Consider the following 24,685-nt stretch of genomic DNA (forward strand, 5'->3'; position numbering starts at 1 on the left):
AAGGGGAGCAAGTTAACACTACCTTCCATGTCAAATTCTGCGGTATTGTGTCATCGGTGATTCGAAACTGGGATCTCTTGGAGGCTGGAACGCATCAAACCTGTGAGGAACGGGGATAAACAGCTGAGCTAGCTACCCGCTTTTAAATATTATTTATTATTTCCTTTATCGAGGACTTCCTATTTAAATCAACTATTTTTTTCTTCCATATTTTATCAAATATTGCTCCACAAACTATATGGTTTACAAAGCAAATGGTCCCTCTACTATTAGGTCTTTACGCCATATAACATATTAAAATTTATTATTTTAATATTTTCATATATTGGTTTTTAAAATAAAATCTCACCCGCTCTTTAAAACAAAATCAGGTACTTTAGTTAAGATCAAACTCTTTTGAAAATACCAAAATAATACGTGAGGAACCAATACAAAACATCCACGAATGGTTCGCAATCACCATGGTGGTCCGTTCACCACCATTGATCATTAATTGGTCCTCTTTACACCAATTAATCCTTTTTACACCAAATCCTTTGTGGACCACTTGGTGAATCCTATGTACACCACATTTCCGGTCCCACCTCCACCATTGGTCTATACCCTTTTCCACCGATGGTCCTCTTTTTACCATCCCTTGGTTCGTCCATCTATCATATTATGTTTAATACCTAATGCTCTGAGGAGCATAAATAATTATAATTAGGTCTCAACACCATTTATTTTAATATCGGTCATGTTACCAATACTTTCATCAATGAATCAATTGGTCATGCGATCAATATTTAATTGCTCTGACTAGCAATATTTCATATTTATCTTGCAATTGATATTCAATCAAATTGGCCCAGCCATCAGTATCTCATTGATTCAACTATCAATATTTCATTGGTCTGTTGACCAATATCTCATTGGCTTGTTTACCAATATTTTAGAATATCTGTATATATACATAGTGGGAATGTTATAAATACCCTCCATTTTTCTTGACCTTGCACAAATACTCCCGAGGGGTAAAAAATAATTTTTTTGGAGTCAATTTGAGAAAGTTGTTTCCACTTTTTGGAAGCAACTTGTATAAAGTTGCGTCCATTTATGGAAGCATCTTGTGCTAGCTGCATCCACTTCTGAAAGCAACTTGTGCTAGTTGCTTCTACTTTTCAGAAGGTATGTGTATTTTCAGAAATTGAATAAGGGTATATTTTAAGGGGAGAATTTTGAGGGATATTTAAATAATATATATAAACATATATATTGGTCTATGATCGATCCAACAATCTCATAGACTTATGCCTAATGATTCAATAAGATCACTTGAGTATCATTGTCGTCTCAGTTGACACTACGATATGTCACAATCATCAAATTATATCAGACTCTTAACGTCTATGGTACACAAAGCATCATTGTTATCTCAACATGCACTTTGTGCTTCATTCACCAACATAATGAGTCACTCATCAATGAGAACCATGATAGACTCATCAATATGTTGAGAATAACATCTAGGTCAACAACTAACCAAATAAAATACACGTCTGCAAAGACTTCACCATGATCGAGACATCAATAATGTCACAAGAGGGGATATTCACTAGGGTTTTGGTCTGGCAGCCTACAACATGTGTGATATAGCAATACATCCACGATGAGAAAGTGAGTAAGTTGTGATGGCGGTAGAAGGAGTAAATGGAGTAGTGGTCTGACAACCACCAAGTCTTCCTAATGAAGCGGAACTGGTGTAACTACAATGTCCCACTTCCCTACTCTTCCACTCCTCTTCAACCGTCACCACTTACTTGAGATCCATGTGTTAACTACCTCTACTTACAAATATGTTCCTCAACCTATGATACATGTAACTTACGACAATTTATCATTATCACACACAAAAGCTTTCTCTCGGTTAAACACAAAAAAATCATTTTTAAAGCAATTTAACACATTCACAATCAATCAATTTCCGCTGATCTCAACACATTCTTAGCTTCCCTCCCTACAGATCGTTCGTTTCCTTCTTTTGTGACTGAATTGAATCTGGAACAACCATTTCTTGGTTTAGGCCAGAGTTCTACAGATTGGTCTCTCGTACACTGCATTTGTTTAAGGGTTTAGACGATTTGCTTCATTTAGCATCTGCCTACTCCATCATTTTACTCTTTAACTAGCAAAACGCTTTTACCCACAAACAACTGTTTACTAAAATATCCCTTATTCCACTACCTATACAGTAATCCTGCCCCTTCCAAATTCTTGCGGTCTTAAAAACACCTTTCTTGGATTTTTTTTTTTTTTTTGGATTTCGCTAGAGGCAGTAGGGGTGAGCAACGGACGGATGCGGATTAGGGGTCACCTGCGTCCAATCCGTCAAAGTTGCGTATTTGGGAAATGCAACCATGTCCGACCCAATCACTCGCGGATTTGACATCATCGGATCAATGGGTGATGCGGACGGATACGGATTAACCGCGGATGTAGTCAAAGTTACAAATGGTACTTCATTGATAGTGTTGACTCAATCAAAGGCTGCATTATCGATAGAAATTCCTCTTCAAAATGTTGCTGCAAGTGAAAGTTTCCACTGGTACTTCATTAGTAGTAGTGGCATTTATGCTGGTTTCATCCTACAATTTTTTTGTTTGCTTTTTGTTTAGAAGGAGCAACAGCTGAAGAAGTAGAAGCTCTTCTAAATTGGGCTCTTTTGTTCTTCGGATAGAAATTCTAGTACAAGTACAATCAGCCCATGCAAGTGGTATGGAATCATCTGTAACAATGAGGGTACGGTAGAGGAATTGAATATAACAGGCTTGGTATACAAGGTAAGCTCCATAATATCAATTTCTCATATTTATCCTTAACACTTCTATTAATTTCCCTTACTCTCATATAGTACGGGTGAATCTACGGATTTTTAAGTCTAACCCCCACTAAATCGTTAAAAGTGCGGATTTGAAAATCCCATTCGTATCCGGTTCACAGATCTTGCGGATTAAATTTCACCCGTAATTTTACGGACGGATATGGAAATCCGCGGTTCCCGACATTTTGCTCACCCTAAGAGGCAACATCTTATTTTTAATGGGGAAATTAGGCGCAGGCCCCAAAAAAATAATATTCTCATTGTCAGGCCCATAATTAATTTTAGGTACCGTGACACCCATAATTATATGAAATCATTAAAAATGTATGCATGACGGATTATGCATCCGCATGACGGGTTATGCATCAAGGGTATAATTGGCAACACAACTTGGATATAACATATCTAAAAGTTCGCGCCTTGGAATTTTACAAATTTTATATCGTTGGAAATATTTTTAAGAGAGCTACGCAACGAAACAACAATACCAAATTTTTGTTTTTCACGAAAAAATCAGAGGTGATCATCATTTTAGGGAAAATTTTCGAAAACTGGCTACATATTCGTTATGCAGTCACCAAAAAAGATGCATAACACAATATGCAGACACAACAAAAGATGCATAACACGTTATACAACATATTTTTGTTCATGCATATATTATTTTGGTTTATGCAACCACTTAAACGCTATATATGTCTGAATCCAACAGAAAAAGCAGACGCATAACGAATTATGCAACCATTTTCTCGACTGGATAACAAGTTATGCATCTATAACAAGTTACGTAGCCATTGTTCTGGTTGATTTTAGTGTGTACAGATAAAATTGATGCATAATGCATTATGCAGCCATATTTTCAGATGCATAACAGGTTATGCATCCATTTCATGACTGCATAACATGTTATGCATATGATATTGTAGGTGCATGATAAATTATGCAGTCTTTGTTTTTATCGGTTTCAATAGTAACAAAAAAGTTGATGCATAATATGTTATGCAACCGTTTCTCGACTGCATAACAGGTTATGCAGACATTTTTGTAGATGCATAATAGGTTATGCGTTCATATTTATATTTTTTTTTAGCTGATTTCACTTCCAACAAGAAAATTGATGCATAACACGTTAGTAATTTGACTTCTAACGTTAGTAATGTAACATCTTTTTCAGTTAATGAATGGTCCTACCTTTCAAAAAATAAAATTGACTTGTGAAACCGGTGCACTCAATTGGTTAAGAAAAAAGAAGAATTTACCTCCAGCTGTTTTTCATGCGACTGTACTGGAATTCTGAAATGACGAGTCGCTAACTAATTGCTTAAATAAAGAGAGTTTAAGGATACAGGTGTTGCCGTTCTGGGCATAAAGTGGAGATGCATTCATTATGTTCAAACGAGTGGATTGATTCCATTTTCCTGGGTCAGCTTATGGCAGTAAGGATGGACGTCTTTTGGAAGGAAAAACTAATAGTGCATTTCTACAAACACCTGTTGTACGTGACTTGACGTGACCATGGATGAATTTGGTGTTAACTACTGTCTCATGACTCTCATCTCCTTCCATGCAATTAAAAAAAAAAAAAAACATATCTCTCATACACCAGTCAACATTCATAATTCATTAGTGCTTCAAGAACGAAATTCAACTCACACAGAATCCCCTTGTAAAATTACTCCATCTCAGCAATTCATTCAACATTTCTTCTCTGCATTTTAATTCAACTCAATCGAAGCAACCACCATCTTCCCATCCATGGCACAACAATTCTATTGTAATCTCGACCTCAAATCAGTGGCAACTACATCTCCTTCTTCTCTTCAAATCCATCTCACTGTCTCCCAAATATTCTCAATTCCTCATTTCCCATGAATATCAACAACAGCAAATCTCATAAAAATTAGGGATTTCTAAATTAGGGTTTTTGAGAAATTAATTACTAGAGTTAGATGCATGTAAAAGGAATTTTTCGAAGACCTGCAATTCTGTTAGCAATCATTTCTCTTCATCTTCAATTCCGTCTCCAATCAGTGTTTTCCTTTCTTAGTTTCTCTATTGTGAACAATGGTGATGACGAATGTTGGGATCTTCATGAATTTGTGGTGCGAGAGAAGATCAAAAACCGATCCGCTTTGCGATACAGAGATTTTTGGAAATTTCTCTCTATCTCGTCTCCCTGATAAAACATAACTTTAGAAAAATATGGTTCAGAGAATTTTTTCTCCAAAAATGGTTGCGCGCGTGAAGTTACACGCCCGTAGGTTTCACGGTGAAGAAAAACTGAAAAATGGGTCTCCTGTAGTTTTCACTTTTTATTTTCACGCAATGAATACAAGATATGAGCCCAGGCCCATCCGATGCATTGGGATGAATTATCCGTCTCTAGTAACGCTTCCCAACCCAAAACGCCAAACACAATCCTGAATCTGAGTCCTCTTCCTTCCGCCGATTATTTCCCAGCTCTAGAGTCTCAGAATCTTCAAGGAGTTGTAGTGGGGAGATACCAGAAATCTAAACAATGGGTTATACCAAAGATCAGCTACTCCAACGTCTACAGGTTCTCGTATTCATCTCATTCCAACTCTTCAATTCCAATTCCATCATATGACTCTTTTTGTTTGCATTATCTAAACCCTAATTATTTCCATTCACTTATTTTGTCTGCAGGAGCTCCAAATTGATTTTGTTCGGCATGATCATCCTGTTGTATTGACTGTTGAGGAACAAGCAAAGTACGTTGGACATCTAGAAGGTGGATTAAGCAAAAATTTGTTCTTAAAGGTACATTTTGGTGTCCTGTGACTTCAGCATATACATTAGTTCAAGATTACCGTATTTGATACCGTATTGATACAACAACTTGTTGCTTTTGATTTGTTTTTAGGATAAAAAGAGTAGGTATTACGTTGTAAGCGCCTTGGCTGCTACCTATGTAGATTTGAAAGGTATTAATGGGGATTCTTTTTATTTTTGTTTTACTTAGCTGAAGAGTTCCTTTTAATATTTTGTTTATTAATGGGGAGTGTTGTTTGTTGTTTTGGATAATGAGTAGTTTTGTCCGTCCGGCTTGGGTTGGGGAAAGGAGGTTTACGAATGGCTCCTGTGGGAGGTTTAGAAGAGATACTTCAGGTTGGTTTATTCCTCATTAAGAATCTCATATATTTACAATTTAACTCATAAGAGTTGTGTGTTTTATTTATCATGTCGTCATCGGAAAAAAATCTAATAGTACATGGCAGTGATTATAAAATTTAGACTCCAGTAAAGTTTTGCAGTTGGTATTATTCATCTTTTCTAGACTGCATACTTCCCTGTCTATCTGACTGTCACCGATGCGATCTTTTGATTTGTGTCATAGGAACATCGCTCTTCGATTAGTTATCTGGTTGTGCTGGTGACCAGAAATTTGAATGGGCCAGTAATTAAGATAACATATTGCTTTATTTATTTGTTGTGATAAAAGTACCTTAGATGTTATTCACTGTATTGGTTGCAGTATGCTATGTTTCCTCAGTTTCTTATGACATTACTTTTTTTCGTTTTCAAGGTGCCGCTGGGATGTGTCACGCCGTTTGCATTAGTGAATGACTCTGCAAGGTATGTGTTAACTCAGAGTATGAGGATACCTGTTGATCTTTAGTAGCAATAGTGCTGGTTAATTTTGTTTAAGTGTTACTACAGAGATATCTTGTGCAATCCTTGTTCATACAGCCTTTTTTTTCCATTATTTTAAAAGGTTCATTAATAATAACCTCCTTTACAGATGATACGTGAACTAGCATGAATACCATTTTCCAATTATATTCTTTAAGGGCCTATTTCTAATTCAAGTAGAGTAGTAGGACATATAAAATGATGGTACTAGCTCAGTAAACTTTATATAGTTCTCTTACACGTCAGAGGTTTCAAGCTGCAGCATTAGAATTCTCACCAGCTCAAATGGCTTTGACCTTCTCTAGCTGTAGATTGTGTCAATCCTTTGTCTCAGATTGCTAATTAGAACTGTTCTTACGTCTTTACTGTTAGCTGCTTGGCCACTTTCTAGGAATCAAAATGGAATATGGACATAGAGAAGATTGCTGGAACCACTATCTACTTAAATTACTTTCTGATGAATGATTAAATGGAACTTTGGTTTATGAGAGGCTTGAAATTGGAATTGAGGGTTAGCCTTTGTGCAGCTTTCCAGAAATTATAGCATAGCAGTTCCTTTGGCGAGTGAGAACTAATCAACTTGAGTTAGAATTTTGGCACCTAAGGCTGCTGTAGGTTATACATCATTTCTCATGAAAACAGAGGAAAGAAGAGAGAGAGAGGACTATAGTTTAGTCACTTCATTGTCAAATTTCATCCAAAGATAATTGTGTTTTCGAGCATTAAATACTTGGTATACATAAATAAACATGCTCAACTTAACATATTTCTGAACTACTGTGTTTGCTATGAACATTAGAATAGATGATTAGGTTGTACCATTGCTGACCTTCCGTGCATCCTTACCTACATGTTATCTGAAGATCTTGTCTAAACACTGGAACGCATAGTAGTTAACATCAGTTTGAAATTGTTTTCAAGTTTATTAGTAGAACTGCAGTTCATGACTTACAGATATCGATTACAATATAGCAGTTTCATGGCAACAGTTGGAGTTGAATCATATTTGTTTTATTTAACAAGTGATTCGTGTTCTAATCACATTCTTCACCTGTATCTTAAAGAAATGCCACACTATTGCTGGATCAAGGATTTAAAACACAGAAGTGCTGCTATTTCCACCCACTTTCAAACGATGTCACAATTTGTAAGTTTGGAAGTCTCCATTTCTTTTTCTTTTCTTTTCTTTTTGACAAAACATTTTATAAAGATAATTTATCAAGCTTCAATTATTATTTTTGACAACTGATCTTGTCACCAGGCAGCTTCTTGCATGATATATCTTTGAGTCTTCTTTCAATATTTTAATTGTGAAATTTGATTTTCATTAAACACTGAGGGCACCAAAATATTTTAAACCAGATAATAAAAGAGTCTAGAAATAGTAATATTGGTCTCACTTTGTAGAAGTCCCGTACATGCAGCTTGTCTGCTCTTTAAATTTTACTTTTTGTATAATGAGTGTGCTTAGTTTTGTGGCCAGCAAGGTTATTTTGGAAAAAGAGTTCTTTGTTTCTTGTTTAACATTAATCAGAGAAACACCCCTAAGGCGAAAGTACACAAGATTAGAATAAAAGACTCATACTGAGGAATTGTCTCGCTCTCGGATGTCTCGTCCAAAAAATATATAAAAAGAGGAGAACAGCACAATAACAACCATAGTAAAACAAAAAGATACCAGATCCCAACTTACATGGAAGATGTGGCACTATCATCATATTACATTAATTGTAGGTTCCCACCAAGAAGAATTCTGATTTGCATAACTTAGAGGCTTGGTCTGGCATGCAAGGCCATGTCGTATCTCATGAATATATGCTATATAGTGGAATGTTGTGGGTTTGGTTTGGTTTTATGACTTATTCGAAACTCAAATGTATCTGTGTAATTGTAAGTGCAGTCAGATGTTAGTTTCCTTCTCTATTTAGGTCAATTGCTTAATATGTGGTCCAAGTGTTAGCCCTATAAAAGGGGCTTTGTATCCGTCGATGTTTGATCACCGATTGAAATAAAATATGTTTAGAGTTAATTCTGGTTGCAACTTGGGAGGTTGACTTCCCTTGAAGTTTACATCTTCCAAAAATGTCGATTATACTTTTGATTTGGAGGAGTTTATATTTTGTTGTGTATTTTTTTCATTTCAATAAGAGAATCTGAGCTAGCTAGGCACTGATGGTTTGGTAATTTTTCCAGCACTTTCTACTGGTGATCTTGACAAGTTTCTAATTTCAATTGGAAAAGATCCATCGTATGTGGACTTTGAGGTGATATAAAGCTCTACTTTTTTTGATTGTTCTCTTTTTGTTTTACCTTTTAGTCTCTTTTCTTATGATGGATGACAACCATGACTTTGTTTTAGTAGGCTAACCCAAAAGTAGGAAAGGATCAACCTCCTGATCTTGCTTCTCTTGTAACATCTGTCACGCCAATCCTGATTGATCAGCCAGAAAATACCGCAACTGCTAAACCTTCCACTTCAAACGATGTTCCTACAGAGAATAAGCCAAAAGTGACTGCAGGTAAACCGTTCAGTTGTCATGATTTGATTTTCTCAGTTTCATAATTTGTTTCTTTTCTAAACATGGAAGAAAAGTGTACCTCTTCACCTGTTAGTCACTGAATTTTTTTCCCCAAAGTTTTACCATTATATATAATTACAGTTCTTTGTAAAAGTAGGTCTATGACTGCATATGCTGCACATATGGTTCCTCACTGAATATACAAATCATCTGAAACAAAATAAAATCTGGCAAAGTTATTTGTGTATCTACCCATGCCAATTTTCAAAAGCACTTCCATACTGAAAGACATCCTCCCGTACATTTGTGTAGTGTATTATCTTTATAAAGTAATTAAAATTGGTGTATGGATGTTTCTTATGAAGTTGAAACTTGAAATAGGTGTTGTTAGGATTGCTTAATTCAGTTGCCTTGGTCTCAGTGCCATGCATTAGTCTACATCCTTTGGGAACTAATGAAATTTTTTCTGCGGTAGACTGGCATTGCTCATTGATATTCTATCCCCATACTGAAAAACATCCTCCCGTACATTTGTGTGGTGTATTTTCTTTATAAAGTAATTAGAATTGGTGTATGGATGTTTCTTATGAAGTTAAAATGGGTGTTGTTAGGATTGCTTAATTCAGTTGCCTTGGTCTCAGTGCCATGCATTAGTCTACATCCTTTGGGAACTGATGAAATTTTTTCTGCGCTAGACTGGCATTGCTCATTGATATTTTATCCCCATCTGTTAAAAACTTTTTATGTGGCAGTAGTTAGTATATTATGCTGTCATTGCTGGGTAACTTTCTTCTTTTTTGCCATGATTTTTTGTTTAGCAAATTTCGCTCAATTTTAGTGACAAGATCCTTATGAGACTGTTCTTCTTTCTTATTTGGTGGATGTAGGAAAAACTTCTAGTTCTAAGCAGTCGAATAATGTTCCAAATGTGAAGGAAAAGTCAAAAAATGCAGTCCAACCCTCAATTAATGGTGCCGATGTTAGGAAATTTGTAGATGAAATAATAGATAAAGCATCTTCCTTGGTGCTCTCCGAGGTAAGAGAATCTCATTCCCTCAAAATTGGAAGCTTTTAAAGTATAAGTGCAGTTCACTTAGAGAACCTGAATGATACAGATTAACGAAAAATCAACTGAGCAACAAGGGGAGCAGCTTGCATCAAGCGTATCCAGTGCTTTAAGAAAGCGTTTGAGCTTGGATTTGGAAAGCTTAGCGGTGAGTATTATGGAGCTAATTGGGTTTCACATTGTTTAGGTTTAGCTTATGCAAACAGTTGATCTTTAGTCTTAATGTTGCCCTAAAATGGTCCCCAACTTGGCAGTACTTTTGTTAATAAATTGTGCAATAAAGAAAGAAACAAGATTAAGAAGTTGGCATCAGATAGTTTGTTGTCTCTCAAAAACTTGGTAAATTGTTAGTAGAGAAAAAATTATCAGTGTATAGTTGGAACGTACATTACGTAATAGCGAGGATATTACTTTGTTAGTAATTTTTTTAGATTAAGTTCTAATCAACTTTTTTTGCCAACATTATGCAGATGATGTTCAAGAACACAGCTGTCACACAAGGATTTCTCATGGGTACTCAAGCTCAGTCTGGTCGTAATTGTCCTCCCTAGTTCAGTGGACTCATAAATTGCTTTTGAGTTACAGTTACAGTTGCTTAAAAATCAAGTACAATGAACTAAGTACAATGATTTAGACACTCTGATACAGTTTTCCAATGAGTAATAGATTCCTTAAACAACACAGTCCTAAGTAGGTTTTGAGCTGCACCCCATGGAACAGAGAGCATTTCACCTCGCTGATGAAGTCCTCCTTCCTGCACCTCTTTACCTCTTTCTTGCCTTTACTCTTTTGTTTGTTTCTCCCCAAAAGACCCAACTGAGTAAAGAACAACAAAGGCCGGACCTCCATTCCTTTGTTTTTCGCTTAGAGAATCTCATTCCCTCTCTATTTTCTGCCAAACTAAATGCCTTCGCCCTTTGGGAAAGCTGGTTTCAAGGAAGTACTGCCTTTCAAAAACCTCATTCTCAACAGTTGTAGTGAAGTCTAGCTCCACTTTGTGTTTAGCCTGTATACTGTTCCAAAATTCCCTCCCATGAGCCTGATTGGCCATTACCCAGATTCTAGACCATGAGAGGCTTGGAGAACAATCTTCTTCTCCATGGAGCTAACTTCAGAAACTTCTCAATGATCACATGATTCACATCACATGTGCTAGTTCAACACCATAATTTAGGATCTCTGCTAGAACCTTTATTTTCCTGTCAACTCCAATGCTCACCACCGAGCTTTTGTTAAGATTCACTCCTAATAGATTCAGATACTTGTAAAGATTTCAAGTTCTCTGGCATCCAAGAATACAAGTGCATTAATTCTGAAACCTCTGAACATGTTGATTTCCATAGCTGTTTCCATCGGCTTAGAGAAGATTTCTGCCACTAGTACAAACAAAAACGGGGTCAATGGGTCCCCTTGCCTCGACCCTTTGAGGTCTAAATCTAGGAGCCGAAGCACCATTGATTAGTATGGAAATAGTTCGGTGCATTCCCCATCTTGTATGGCACTAATTACATTGTACATTAATAATAATACATACTCCCCACATCCCCAAATACATCATTTGTCGATGGTGAAAAGCCTTTTCTATACCTCTGGAAAAGAAAAAAAAAAAAACTAGCCCTACCCCACAACCCAAAATAAAAAATCAATTAATCTGATAAAATGTTGTTAACAGTGTACAAAAAAACTAACAAAAGTCGATGAGATCTCAGCCTGTCCTCTTATAACGCCATTTAAAACAGCAGATTGTTGTCATCCTGCGGTTTTTCAAAAGCAATCACGTGTTTCTTGAAAGAAGATGCAGCTTCTTCTCGTTCTTCCAGTTGACCAAGCTTGTCGTAGACCATGGCCATCAAATAGAACGCTTCGGCTGCCATTTCATTATACTGCAAGGACCAAGACAATATAATATCATTCTGTTATCTTCGCTTAAAGAAGAAAATATAAGAAGAAAAGACTAGGAAGAAACAACAAAACATTCTACGAGTAGCAGCACATCTGGGGTATGTAATATCGATTTACTATTTACATCTAGTATTTGATTTCACTCGCCTAGTTGGACATAGGTTTAACAAAATTCCACACCTTTGGTTGGTCATTTAAAGTAAAATCAAAAGTCATATATGGAATACATCCAGAAGGAAGACTAAGCAGAATAAAGAAAAAGATATTCCTTCCAGTGATTGTTGTATGGAGATATAACACATATTGCAATGTCGAGCACATAAACACGAACAGCATTTGAGCACTCGTACAGAGGAACTGACAAAATATAGGAGTTTCAGGCTATATAACCTCTGATATCCTATGGATGACGACTTTAAGTAGAAAGCAAAGTAAAAGCTTAAAAGATAGATTCACCTCTAAAATTTGGAGCTCCTCAGCAGCTTGCTTCAAAGAATCCAACACCATTTCAGAATCTTCAGAAACTGGATTAAGCATTAAAAACGGGAAAGAAAACCTTAGGAGACCAGCAAAATGTGAAAAATTGATAAATATAAACACTGAACAAGATTATCAGTTAATATCCAACAGTTTCAGGAATAACCATCTTTATCTTCACCGTGCATATTTCAATCTACGCATTTGTATTAAGATCAGACTAGCTCACCTAAAGGATCCCTATTTGAATAACAACCATGGCAGGGACCGCATTAGACCTGCTGACCTTAACCAAGAATAAGGTTTCTGGTAGGAATAGGAACGAACTTTAACAGCAAAATTTGAACATCCTCATGAAGCATATTGGATTAGGACTTGCATCATCAGATTCTGATAAGATTACTTGGAGTAAGCACGGTATAATGATTCACTGGTTTAAAGGAGTTTCCAAGACCATATTACATTTATGTCCTATTCAGAGTCTCTGGCTAACCCCTTAAACTCACTCTTATTCTGATTCCTTGTGAAATGGGCAGCACACTTTCATGATGTTTGTGCATGTAAATGAACGGACAATAATACCTAATGCCAGGGTAAATTCTACGAATTTTGAGTATTAGTAGACCTCGATCTCTGGGCCCTATCACGTAAAGCAACAGTATCTATAACCTAACCCAGACCTCGGAAGGAAAATTATTCCATATTCGTGGTTAAGTTATTGACACACAACTTGCCTGAGTTCTCACTGAGACACCCACGCTTCTCTCCCCAACATCTGGTAACACTGCACCACTGCTCTCTCCATATTCTTTCCAGAAGTACCTTTAAACTTCCTGAAAGTTGAAAGCTAATAAAAGTAGTCCCAATATGTCAAGAATATGTATTGCAGAAAGATGTACTTTTCACAGGCTGATGGGGTGTCAGAAAAGAAGAACTGGAGCTCCCTGTTACATGTATGCTTAACGTGATTTTGTTGGTTGTGTATACATGAAATTACCAGCAAGTGTCCTTGTATTCATATGATTCTTCATTACATCTACTTTCTTCTCTTTGTTTACCTCTTGTACAGTATTTATAAAAGATGTATTGCAGAAAGATATTCTTTTCACAGGCTGCTGGGGTCCCAGAAGAGAAGAACTGGAGTTCCCCGGTGCATGTATGCTAAACTTGATTTCGTTGGTTGTATATACATGAAATTACCAGATGGTGTCCTTCTATCATACGATTCTTCATTTACATCTATTTTTTTCTCTTTGTTTACCTCTTGTAACATATTGGCCTTCAGGCACCATTTCGCAAAAAATTTCACAATAGAATATGAATGTCCAAGGACATAAAAGTGAGTAAGAATTATGGTACCTGAAAAACTTGGATCTGATAAATTGCATTTTGCAACTGCAATATTGGCTCGGGCACGCAGCTCCAACCCTCCGTTACCAAGAATCATTGGGAGAGCTCGATGTATAAGGGTCAGTGCTCGTTTAGCATGGTTTGATCCAAGGGACAACCATAAGTCTGCAAGTGTCAGAGTGGCTGATGCTTCAAGAAGATCCAAGTTGAACGATTGGCAAAATGAAAGGCTTGCTAATGCGTAAGGTAGGCCTAAGACGGCATTTCCTGATTTCTGGAGAGAAAAAGATGTTTAGCATTCTAATAATTATAATTTGCATACACTTAGTAGGATGTCTAAATGTAATACAGAAAACTGCAAATGGATAATTCAAACTACACGTGTTTTACGGGAACCCATCGTGCACTTTTTTAATGTGCTCTTGCTAAATACAAAATCTATGGCACATATTTAGCCGCTATGGAGTGCTATTGAAAGTTTGGATGCTCCTCCATTTATTATGGTTGGTGATTGTCTAATTCTCCATATATTATGCAACATGAATAAAGGTAACTGGAGTTAAATACACAGCAAATTTCACTTCTTTCTACTATATTATCATCTCCAAGGTTAAGTAATGTTACCACACTTTTTTTTGTTTTTAAATATAGAGATAATGTATGCTTGAATCATCCAGATTTGAGATTCGAGCCTTTGATTGAGATGCACATCTTTTATTGCAAGCCTTCTTCCAGTAGTATAGTTCTATAGTCCTCTACTTAGTTTCCATCCTATAGTACACCAGCTACATGATTAAAGAAAAACAAACATTGTTTACCTTGTGAATCTCGGCGAGCATGAGAAGACATGTGGCATTCTCAACCTGTAGATTGAACTTATAGCACGTGCAGAATAGTGAGTGTGCTATAGCTGCAGCCTACAAAAAGCAACACAAAAAGTTCCACCTGATTAAATAACTAAAACTACATTAACATTAATTTCTTTTTTAGTACCACTTAGAATTATTATGTAGCCTGACAACAGTATCTAACCAGAGAAAATATTTGTTGGTAAAATATAATATCTTCAGCTAGCATTTCTACAGATTGCTAATAAACATCAAGTACCCACAACATTAATACAAAAAATAGCACATTGTTTACATACTTAAGATTAAAGATTGTGGAACTGGAAGTGGTCTGACACATGGATAAACAGTACAAAGATATCACCTTTGCAAGCTGTTGCAGCTATCTTTGTTTAATTTCTGAGTTATTCTTACGGGACTCTTTACCTTTCTCAAACTATGTCCATTAAACATGCATTGACTGCTAGATTGGTGAAATTGGTTAACTTATGAAGTTCCATAACTGGAAAAGACAGATCATCAGCACCAGATTAAGAGTTGAGGTTGGACTGCTTCAAGTACAGCCCATTTTATTATGCAATATGGTGATAACAAATACTAAGCGCTTAGGTTATTCACAGAGGTAAGAACTCCGATTAAGCACATATTCAGGGGAGTTTATCAACATTTGGTCCTCCATAATTAAAGCAGCATCGTCTTCTATCTTTGTAACAAAAAGAATATTAGTTTTTAACATCAAATGGTCAAACATTAAGTGTACACTAACATTTCTGGTGAGGAGCAAAAAACCTGGCTAAACTGGTTGGCTGCTAGCAGCGTACGTGCATGGCGAAGGCTTGCTTCCGTTTTCAGCTCCATGTCTACACCCGTAACAGATGAAGCCAACGATCCAAATTCATCACATACTCGTTGTGCTACCTTCAGATTTCCTCTGTTTATAATCACCCCACATTAAAGAGTTTAAATATTTACTTGTTCTTTTGCACGTAATGCAGATTTCAAAATAAAATAATAAAGAACCTAAAAAAACGAACCGATGTAAAGCGCGCTCATGAAGCAGTTGAAGCTTAAGCAGCTGGATACGCGATTTGGCCACCGAAAACAATTTCCCTTCAGCCATTTCCAGAGCAGAAAATGCTTCTGCAGAAATAACAAGATGAGATTTAAAGCTGAGGAGTTGGGAAAGAACAAAGTGCAATTTCTGATCAGAAAACATATCCAGATTCTAAACTTGTTCTGTCAGCTATCAATGCACAATAAAATATTCAGAAGCTGCTTGCTGTAGATAGGAAGCAAGGAAGTAATAGAACAACTAGGGCATGATACAGACCCGTAGTTGCAAATTATAAAAGGCTGTTATGAAAGCAAGAAAATTGGTGATACGAAAAATAGCTTGTTGATTAAAGCCTTTAAACTGACCTTTATATCCTTTAAATACTGCTTGATGTTGGATAAGTTTGACATATGCTAGAGCTACATCAGAGGAACTGCATCCCAAACAAGTCAAATAGTTGTCAGAAAAAATCCTCGTTAATTAAGTGATTAATTGGTAACACAAAATGAAAAATATAGCTGTATGCAGTAGCTTTATTTTCGATGGGTTGAGCATGTGAATCACCTGGAAGCATCAGCAAAACAAGTAGCATGAACCAGTGCATTCAGTCGGGCGAGGGGAGCACTGAAATGCAAAGAAAAATGATACGTCAACTGACATTCAGATCCAACTTCACTTGGCATATACAATCTAGGCATAACGGAAGCCCAAACCCTGTAATGGCTTCAGAAAGACTATACAGGGCCCCTAAGGCTGCTCCATATGTATGTATATATATATGCAGCTAGTGGTTTCATCTCCCTCATACTAAACTGAAACTCCGTGCAAGCAAACACCAACTAATACTAAACTGAAACTCCGCGCAAGCAAACACCAACTAAGAGCAAATTGAAGAACTCGAGGTTGAGTTAGGAGAGGGATTGGGTGGAGTATTTACACGACCCAACAGAGAATTGTAGTGTGCATTCTAACCCATTAATATACATTTACATATATATATATGCTTCATTGCAGAAACTGAACATCGTAGCTAGTAAATGAATAATACGAAGACTAGAAGCCAACAGTTATTGCCCATTAATTTTACTGCTAACTGCAATCAATCGATTACAGAGTTACAATGCTGTTTTTGAATGCAGGTCTCGGATGATTGACATGTGGGCCACGCAAGCCATTGTAGACTCATCATTTGAACAGGAGTCATAAAAGTATGCCACATGCCAAATAAACTAACATTGGTGCAGAAAGTCATAAAAGAGTATAGTTACTAACTAAAGTAAACATGGGTTACAATCAACCAATGAACTAACTTGGTAACATAATTTCTATAACTGATGAAATTGGAAATATATCAAAATTGGGCTTTTGGTTTGGGCTTGGGCTTGAAGACAAATCCAGAGTCTGACATCCAGTTAATCGGTGAACATTCATTCAGTTATAACTAATGAAAAATCTTTAAAGAATAACTAATTCATGAAATCATCTCTAGCAGAATAAATGCCACACTACTGCACCTTAATATTCTTCTAGAATCCAAACGCTCTGAGGGCGAGATGTGACCATATAGATAAACAAAGTCATCAAACGAATTACCAGACTCAAGAATAATAAACGTCCAACACTCACCTGCCATAGAGCTCCCACGCGGTAGCTCTCAAAAGGTATGAAGAACCAGCTAATTGCAGTACAGACCCGGGAATGGAGCTTGGTTGTGTACCAAATCGGAAGGCATCATAACCGCTCTCAGGTTCATTTTCTTCCAACAGAACTGACGAGGCCATTGGTCTATGCAGATTCTTAAGCCATGCAGTACTAAAAACACCATCAATTTCAAGCGACGAGCCATCTGATCCAAACTCACCAAGCAAATAAGAGCTTAACCTGAGTTCCTGCATTAATCCATTAAGCAGAAAAAAATAAGCAAATAAAAGAGTTAGCTTGCGATTAATCATAAGTTTAACAGGACTTAAGTCGCACGACATTTTCTTAGTACCTTCAGAACACTAGCAGGACAAGTTTTGAGCTTTGTAGAGGATTTGGGACCAAATGACAATAATGGCCTTTGAATATGCTGCCAAGTACAGAAGTTTTCCAGTGAGAAACCAAGAAATGGACAGTTATAAATTCAAACAAACTTTCTTGCTTTTACAATATACAAAACACAGACTATAGTTTATCACATCCTCCCATTCGCCATCAAAAACAAGAAATTTCTGTTGGACCTTCATTCTCAGAGACCAAGCTTCATTCTTAATACTAAAAATGGTATCAAGAAGTGACTCAACCAACCAGAACACAGGTATCAACACGAAGTTGGTTCTTCACTACCAGAGGGACAATGACTAATGAGGTGCACCACCGTAGAAAAATGCAACACCAAAAGAATCAATAAGAAACTAGATAATCAACTGCAAACTATTTGCACGCATAGATTACTGTGAGGAATCTAAACTGAAAAAAAAAAAACTTCTCATAAACTATTGATGTTTTCAGCATCCTAGGAAATCTAAGATTAACTAGAGTCTAGACAGCTAAATGGGCACACATAAAAACAATCAGGAAGGTGAGAAGCAGATAGCGGTCTCGTTTCTGCTGAACGCCTTAAAGGAAGCTAAATAGATGCAAAGCAAATGAATCAAATCATATCCAAAGATTTGAAGAACAATATTTTACTTGAAGAGAAAAGAATTGCTCAGAAAAGTGGCGTAGGGTTATGATGAAGTGACTCAGCTGAGTCTGATGGTTTGGGTGTGTGATGACGTCGAAATTAAAAACCTCCACGTCAATAGCATCAAGTCATCAGAAATTGAAACTATTATCACGTGAGAAAAGAAATCCTGTGCTTGTTAAACCAATTTTGTAGAGAATCTTTACCGTTAGATCAAATTTTGCCATTGCCAGGCGGTTTGAAGCCACCAGCCGTGTTAGCTTTAAATCCTCGGCTCTATTTAGTGATCTTCTCAGGAGAACTAGTAGCTGCTGCTGGATGGGCAGTGAAGTACCAAAACTAGTCAAAGGAGAATATGATGAGCCAATTATTCCTCTTGCACTTGAAATACCAATCTCTGACATTAGATTGCAGATAGCTGCTAAGGTGTATGAAAGACAAGTATCATCATTATGCTGCAAAAAAAAATTACACGTGGTAAGGACTATGTTCTACCTTACATAATGTGTTCGCAAAATGAACTGGATTACAGGAGAGGACCTGTGCAGGGGAATATGCACTACGAAATCAAGCCACAAAACCAAGCCTAACAAGATTATTACCTGTTGAGAAACCCGTACTGCTTCAGTTAGGACCTGGACATGGGTAAAAAACATGATTTAGTCTAGGAAAGCTTAGAGCAACAGAAAACATAACTGAATAAAAGAAGAGAGAGATCTGGTAAACCTGAGAGATAAAAATCATTGAATTTATACCTATATCTATATATAGAGGGGGAGAGAAAGAGAGCAACTTCTGCAATTTTACCTCTAATGCCTGTTTAGGATGCCCAAAATGAGAATGCATCATGCCCAAGCACAACAAAGCAATTCCGTACCTTCCAAAACTACCTAAAGGAGAAGATGCAGTAATATCAATCCCTTCCGCCCCTGCACTTTAATGCATATTAAAGTAAATAAATTAGAATCATTTCATTAAACAGCTTTTGAGTTAGTTTTGATATTTACCATAAATAATAAAACAAGTATAATGAATAAAATGACTACTTAGTTCCCGTTCCAAACAAGCACTGTGCTCGAAGAGGTAAATGGTTATTAATGTGAAAGCACATGATAGTTGAAGTTTGCACCGATGAAAACAGACAAGTGTTACGAGGATGTGCATATTAACTGAAACAGTATATTTCTTATAAAACAGAAGTCATTTTGCATTCATAGATCATAACGGTGTAAAGGGAATATAACAAAGAGCTTAATCTTTTCAAGTGGGACAACCCAAACTCATGCATGACAACCACGAAGCAAAATGTCAAAGAGACAACTTAGAGTATGTCCTTTCTTCTCGTACAAGTTATAGTAAATATGAAAACATTCAGGAAATACTCTTGCGTCATTATCGTATAATCTCCTTAAAAGAGACAATCCATCAGTAGTGGACTAGAGGCGATTTGTTTCCATTTGTGTAAGCCCCTTCCACCCACATTGCAATCTATCACATACTGGCAACACATTGCTCATAATTTGATAGTAACATTTCCCAGCCACAAAATTAGAAACTTGTGGATCCGTATAACCTTTGTGTCGTAGAGATTCAAGTTATCAATTGATATACAGAAACCTAATTCTGAAGATTAAACTTACTCCTCCCCAATTTCACCAGTTCTTTTGAGTCAACGAACAGATTTCACCAACTCGCCTAGGGATTACTGTGACTTTTTGTGGGATTATATAATTGTTCAATAAAGAAACTGCATTTGACCTTTTTAAAAATCTTGATAAGGTTATTGCAGTAACAGCATGAAATTAAAGAGCATGTCTACGTCTGAGTTTCTAAGATTTCATCCTGATTATGACAAAATTGCTTACGATACATCACAAGAGAGAGATAATTTTTTTGAGTTGTTTACAACCATTCTAATGAGTTAGATTATGTGATGTACCAAAATGGCAAACAACGATAGTTTGAAAGCACGAATATCTACCTGTAATCAAAATAGCAGTGAAGGTTTTCTAACGCAGCAGGGTAATCTTCATGATAAAGATTATTCAAGTAACGCAAGTAGTGAACCTGGAATAAAAACGAAAAGTATAACCTCTGATGAAACGAAGTTTTGAACACTCGACTACCAAGAATTAAACAGGCTTCTTAGCATGAGAGAACGATATGCACACTAAACTGAAGATGAACATAATAATGATTCTCATGTATGCGTGAACAACTTACACGGTGCAGTTCTGGAGCCAATTTTTGAACCTGCTGTAGGATAGACTCAAAAGCATTCAAGGAAAACGAACTACCATGCCTGCCACATGAGAAAAATTAACCATAAAGAACCCACAAAATCTATTTATTTAACTGGAATTGCATATCAACAGCTGATAACTTACTTCTCAATCAAATCAGCTTGCTCTCTTAAGTACCCTTGCACTTGCCAGTTCATGCGTAAGAAAAGGCCACCGCTGTTATCACTGCCTCTCAGTGCATCAGTTGGCTCATGTGCAAAGTCACTAGAATGTCCACCTGCACCGGTGTGCTTAATCTTTGACTCAGAGTGTAGCTCTACATCAGCAAGTACATGAGGAATTTTAGATAAACTCAAATACATGTTGAGCTACAACAAAAAATCCAATACCAAAAGTAAGCAGAAGGAGAGAAAAAAAAACATGCAGCAGAAGGAAAAAATATGCAAGAAAGAAAGGAATGATCTGATATTCGTAATTGGGCGGAAGGGGAATTCAACTAACTTGCGCCAAAAAGCAAGAGAAATTAATGCATAAAGACATCAAATATTCAAATGCAATTGGTGGATTCGTGTTTCTTTAATAACATTCACAGTGTCACTATATATGGATCAGTAAAAGTAAAAACCAGTTCAGCAATATAATTAAATTCTTTAGCACAAACCGAGGAATCTTGACAGTGACAATCTGAGACTATAATTCTGAAGAAGTTTTATGTTCTCTTTTTCTGATAAAATATTTTATCAGGGCTATATAAAGAAGTTGAGAATGTTGTAACAGATTGTACCTTCTTCTACCAATCCAAGAAGTGATTTAGGTGCATGAATGTGGAACGGAAAAGTTTCTGCAACTCTAATTTTAGCATCAATATCTTCAGCAACTTTACCAAGAAAACTCTCGAGATTAGTGTCCTCATATTCCAACATCTCTTCGAGATCATTATCTTCATCAGGCAAACCATAATTGGAGCAAGATGAGAGGGCTTCCTTAGCATATGTCTCTATGTTGGTCAACAGGTGGCAAACACCCTGCGTAATATTTCAACAACACATGTAAGTTCTTCTGTAATCAAGGTATCAAGAAACAAATTTAACTTTGTCAGTGAAAAAGAAAGAGTAAAACAGACAATCATACATGAAAGTTTCACGCAGAAATATTCGTCATGAATTGTACAATAATATACAAAGATTACAAAAGAGAGTATGTGGATGACTAGAAACATGCAAAAGTGACTGACATATTAGCTGGAGTTCAACTATAGGTTTCATAGTTCATACGCAAACAAAATACTCCCTCCGTTTCTGGAAAAGAAATGCTTTCACTTTTTCAATTTGGCCTATTTTTAGGATAAAATGAAAAAGTGAAAGTATCTCTTTTCCAAAAACAGAGGGAGTATAAAGTTAGTCAAATGAAAATACATATTGACCCTCAGGCCTCAACTCCTTAGTCCTTATAACTTGCCCCGTATTATATCAGCCACATACTTAATGAACTAAGAAGATTATGTTCTAATATGCTCCATGAAAAGGACTCTGGACCCTTCACAAAGCCAAACAGCTTGACCTATCCATATATACAAGAAAGCCAACCATGTCAAAGGCTTCAAAGACTATGCCCAAGATCCATATGCGAAGCAAAGCTCAATTAGCATAACCCAATACCAACACATGTTTATAAGATCTAGATCTGCACAGGCTACCGACACATGTTAATAATTACTCTTTCAATCAAATACAAAAACATTGGAATGACTCAAGACATAAATACCCGAAAATGAACACATGTTTCAGTAACAACAAAATCCGGTAAACCTATAGTAAAACAAACTCTTAATGCGAACAACCATTAAGATTTAAATGTGTGATAATATGCAAAGGTTCTTCTCTTCAACGTCAGCTGTTAAAAACACAGTAAACTAGTATTACCTCAAATGACAACAGACTAAATGCAAGCAAGCAACGCCTCAGAAATATCCCCAGGTGACTACTTGGATCCAAAATGATCTGATCATCAACCACACCACTTGATTCTGGGCCTCCAAGGACACCTGAATCAGTTTGTACCATTAGCAAAATGCATTAGAAGGACGAAAAAAACCAAGCGCAAGAAGATCAATCAATATGACGAGTGAGAACTAACCTTGAAGATCACCAAACAAGTTAAACAAGTCATCAGGTGAAGATAGAGATGAAAGTTTGTGTGTTAATTTTTCATTTAACCAATGATATAATTCTCCTCCAGTTTCCTTCAATTGATTTATTAACTCATCTAACTGTGGCTCCATAATATCATCACAGGACTTAGTGAGAGCTAGCAAGAACAAACCGAGGCGATTGTGTTGAGAAACTGAGGTGAATGGAAAGGGCACAGACACTTGATCTGGTGGTACATAAATCTGTAAGAGGATGCATACTGAAACTTTGTGTGGAGTAAGAACAAAATTACCACCAATTCCTGCACCAGATTTCATACTTACAGCCATTTGAAGCTGATTTATGCTTCACATATGTAGATTTTGGGGCTTTTTTTAGGGTTTTGTAAGAGAGATGCTCCGTTGATTTAATTGGATGCCTGATGGTGTTAAAGATTTGATGGAAACTTTCCTGTGTGCTTAAAATCCGTCTCCACTGCCACTGGTTAGGGTAGAAAGATAAACCCTAGAAGAGAAGCGAAGAAATGTGATTTTTCTCCCGCCTCATCTTAATTTGAACACGTATTTCTATGTCCTCTAGGCTGTGAGTCAGGGTGATTGAGGTTCCAATCCGAGATTCTGACCAGGTTGGTAGTAAGTTAACTGGGCCTTGGTCTTATGTGTACTGGAGTAAAATTGGTTGATCAGCTTTTATAAAACGATTTTTTTGGGACCATGGTTTTTTTTGGGACCATGGTTTTATTTTGGGTAAAGACATTAGAAATAAATCTAGGTCACCCCTTATCTAGATATTTATATTAATATCTAAATTACCCTCCTGATTAATTTTGGGTGATGATTAGTTAGTGTTAATAATAGTTAGTGTAATGATTAGTGAGATGATTAAGTTAAAGATAATTAGTGAGATTAAAAAATCAGATGGTTTTTTTTTTTAAAGAAGTAGAATTATTGAGAGAGTAAAGTTAGAGAAGATGAAGAAGGAAAACATGAAAAACGATAGATTTTACCAACCACAACCGGAGGGAGGGTATTTGGGTACCCAGGTAGGCTTCAAACTTAGATAATGTTGATTGAATTGCTCCAAACTTTCAAAAAAAATGAAATTTTTTATGTAGATTTGGGCCAGTTCGGTTACCATATGTCAAGAACATGTAACCGAACACACCTGAAAGTGTAGTTCGGTTACGTTTTCCAAACACGCAGGTTACCGAACTCGCTCGTTAATGGAGGTTTTGGTCGTACAGTGTAATGTTCGGTTACCTAGGATAAAATGGTAGGTAACCGAACTTTGAACTTAACAATTTATTTGGGTACATCTTGTGTGTTCGGTTAATTCGCAAACTTCAACGCAACCAAGTTCTCAACCGAACTGCAGGTTAAAAGTAACCTAATGTTAGAAGTTCGGTTGATTCGCAAACTTCAACATATTTTGCGAATCAACCGAACTGGGCTTATATATGCATATATGCAATTAGGCAAACGTTCGGTTACTACAAAATTTATTTCTTGGCGAATTAGGTAGAGTTCGGTTATGAAGTTTCAAAGGTAGAATTCGGTTACAAAGAAAACTTAACATGGTAGGTAACCCAAATATTCGGTTAGGTAGAGTTCGGTTACAAAGAAAACTTAACATTTTTGCGAACGAACCGAACTTGTGGACTTCTCATTATTTTCGTAAACTAAAGTTCGGTGATATCCTTATTTTGCGAAGGAACCGAACTTATGGACTTGTGTTGTTCTAATACAAGGAGTTCGGTTAAAAGTATTTTTTTGCGAATCAACCGAACTCTGAGTTCGTTTAAGAAAAAATTAATTCTTGATAACCGAACTTTTCTGTGAAAAAACCCTCCATTAAACCTCTCTGCAACTTCCATTTTCAACTCATTTTAATGATT

General features: G+C 36.5%; 2 protein-coding genes across 3 annotated transcripts; one reads left to right on the forward strand and one right to left on the reverse strand.

Annotated features, from left to right (window-relative positions):
* The first annotated feature begins 5,249 nt into the window (after window positions 1–5,249).
* On the forward strand, window positions 5,250–10,778 carry LOC113356217 (prolyl-tRNA synthetase associated domain-containing protein 1-like). The gene is made up of 11 exons (XM_026599284.1): window positions 5,250–5,417; window positions 5,528–5,641; window positions 5,745–5,805; window positions 5,913–5,989; window positions 6,408–6,457; window positions 7,579–7,661; window positions 8,708–8,778; window positions 8,877–9,033; window positions 9,921–10,069; window positions 10,149–10,247; window positions 10,570–10,778. Exons 1-11 carry the CDS (start codon window positions 5,379–5,381, stop codon window positions 10,648–10,650), a joined length of 981 nt encoding a protein of 326 aa, XP_026455069.1. The 5' UTR covers window positions 5,250–5,378; the 3' UTR covers window positions 10,651–10,778.
* Window positions 10,779–10,913: 135 nt separating this feature from the next.
* Window positions 10,914–23,353, reverse strand: LOC113356216 (anaphase-promoting complex subunit 5-like). Of its 2 annotated transcripts, XM_026599282.1 has the most exons (20): window positions 22,778–23,353; window positions 22,564–22,685; window positions 21,426–21,666; window positions 20,786–20,957; window positions 20,622–20,700; window positions 20,380–20,465; window positions 19,206–19,332; window positions 19,001–19,033; window positions 18,605–18,853; window positions 17,724–17,801; window positions 17,357–17,619; window positions 16,295–16,354; window positions 16,096–16,163; window positions 15,711–15,816; window positions 15,466–15,607; window positions 14,647–14,745; window positions 13,838–14,102; window positions 13,213–13,311; window positions 12,458–12,525; window positions 10,914–11,982 (listed from the first exon to the last, which is right to left on the reverse strand). In XM_026599282.1, the coding sequence occupies exons 1-20, from the start codon at window positions 23,118–23,120 to the stop codon at window positions 11,830–11,832; spliced, it is 2,853 nt and encodes a 950-aa protein (XP_026455067.1). In that variant the 5' UTR covers window positions 23,121–23,353; the 3' UTR covers window positions 10,914–11,829. The 2 variants fall into 2 exon arrangements, with proteins under 2 accessions (XP_026455067.1, XP_026455068.1); XM_026599283.1 differs by lacking the exon at window positions 13,213–13,311.
* Window positions 23,354–24,685: the final 1,332 nt, after the last annotated feature.

Source organism: Papaver somniferum, chromosome 3 (genome assembly GCF_003573695.1).
Source record: "Papaver somniferum cultivar HN1 chromosome 3, ASM357369v1, whole genome shotgun sequence".
In the NCBI taxonomy this organism is placed as follows: Eukaryota; Viridiplantae; Streptophyta; class Magnoliopsida; order Ranunculales; family Papaveraceae; genus Papaver; species Papaver somniferum.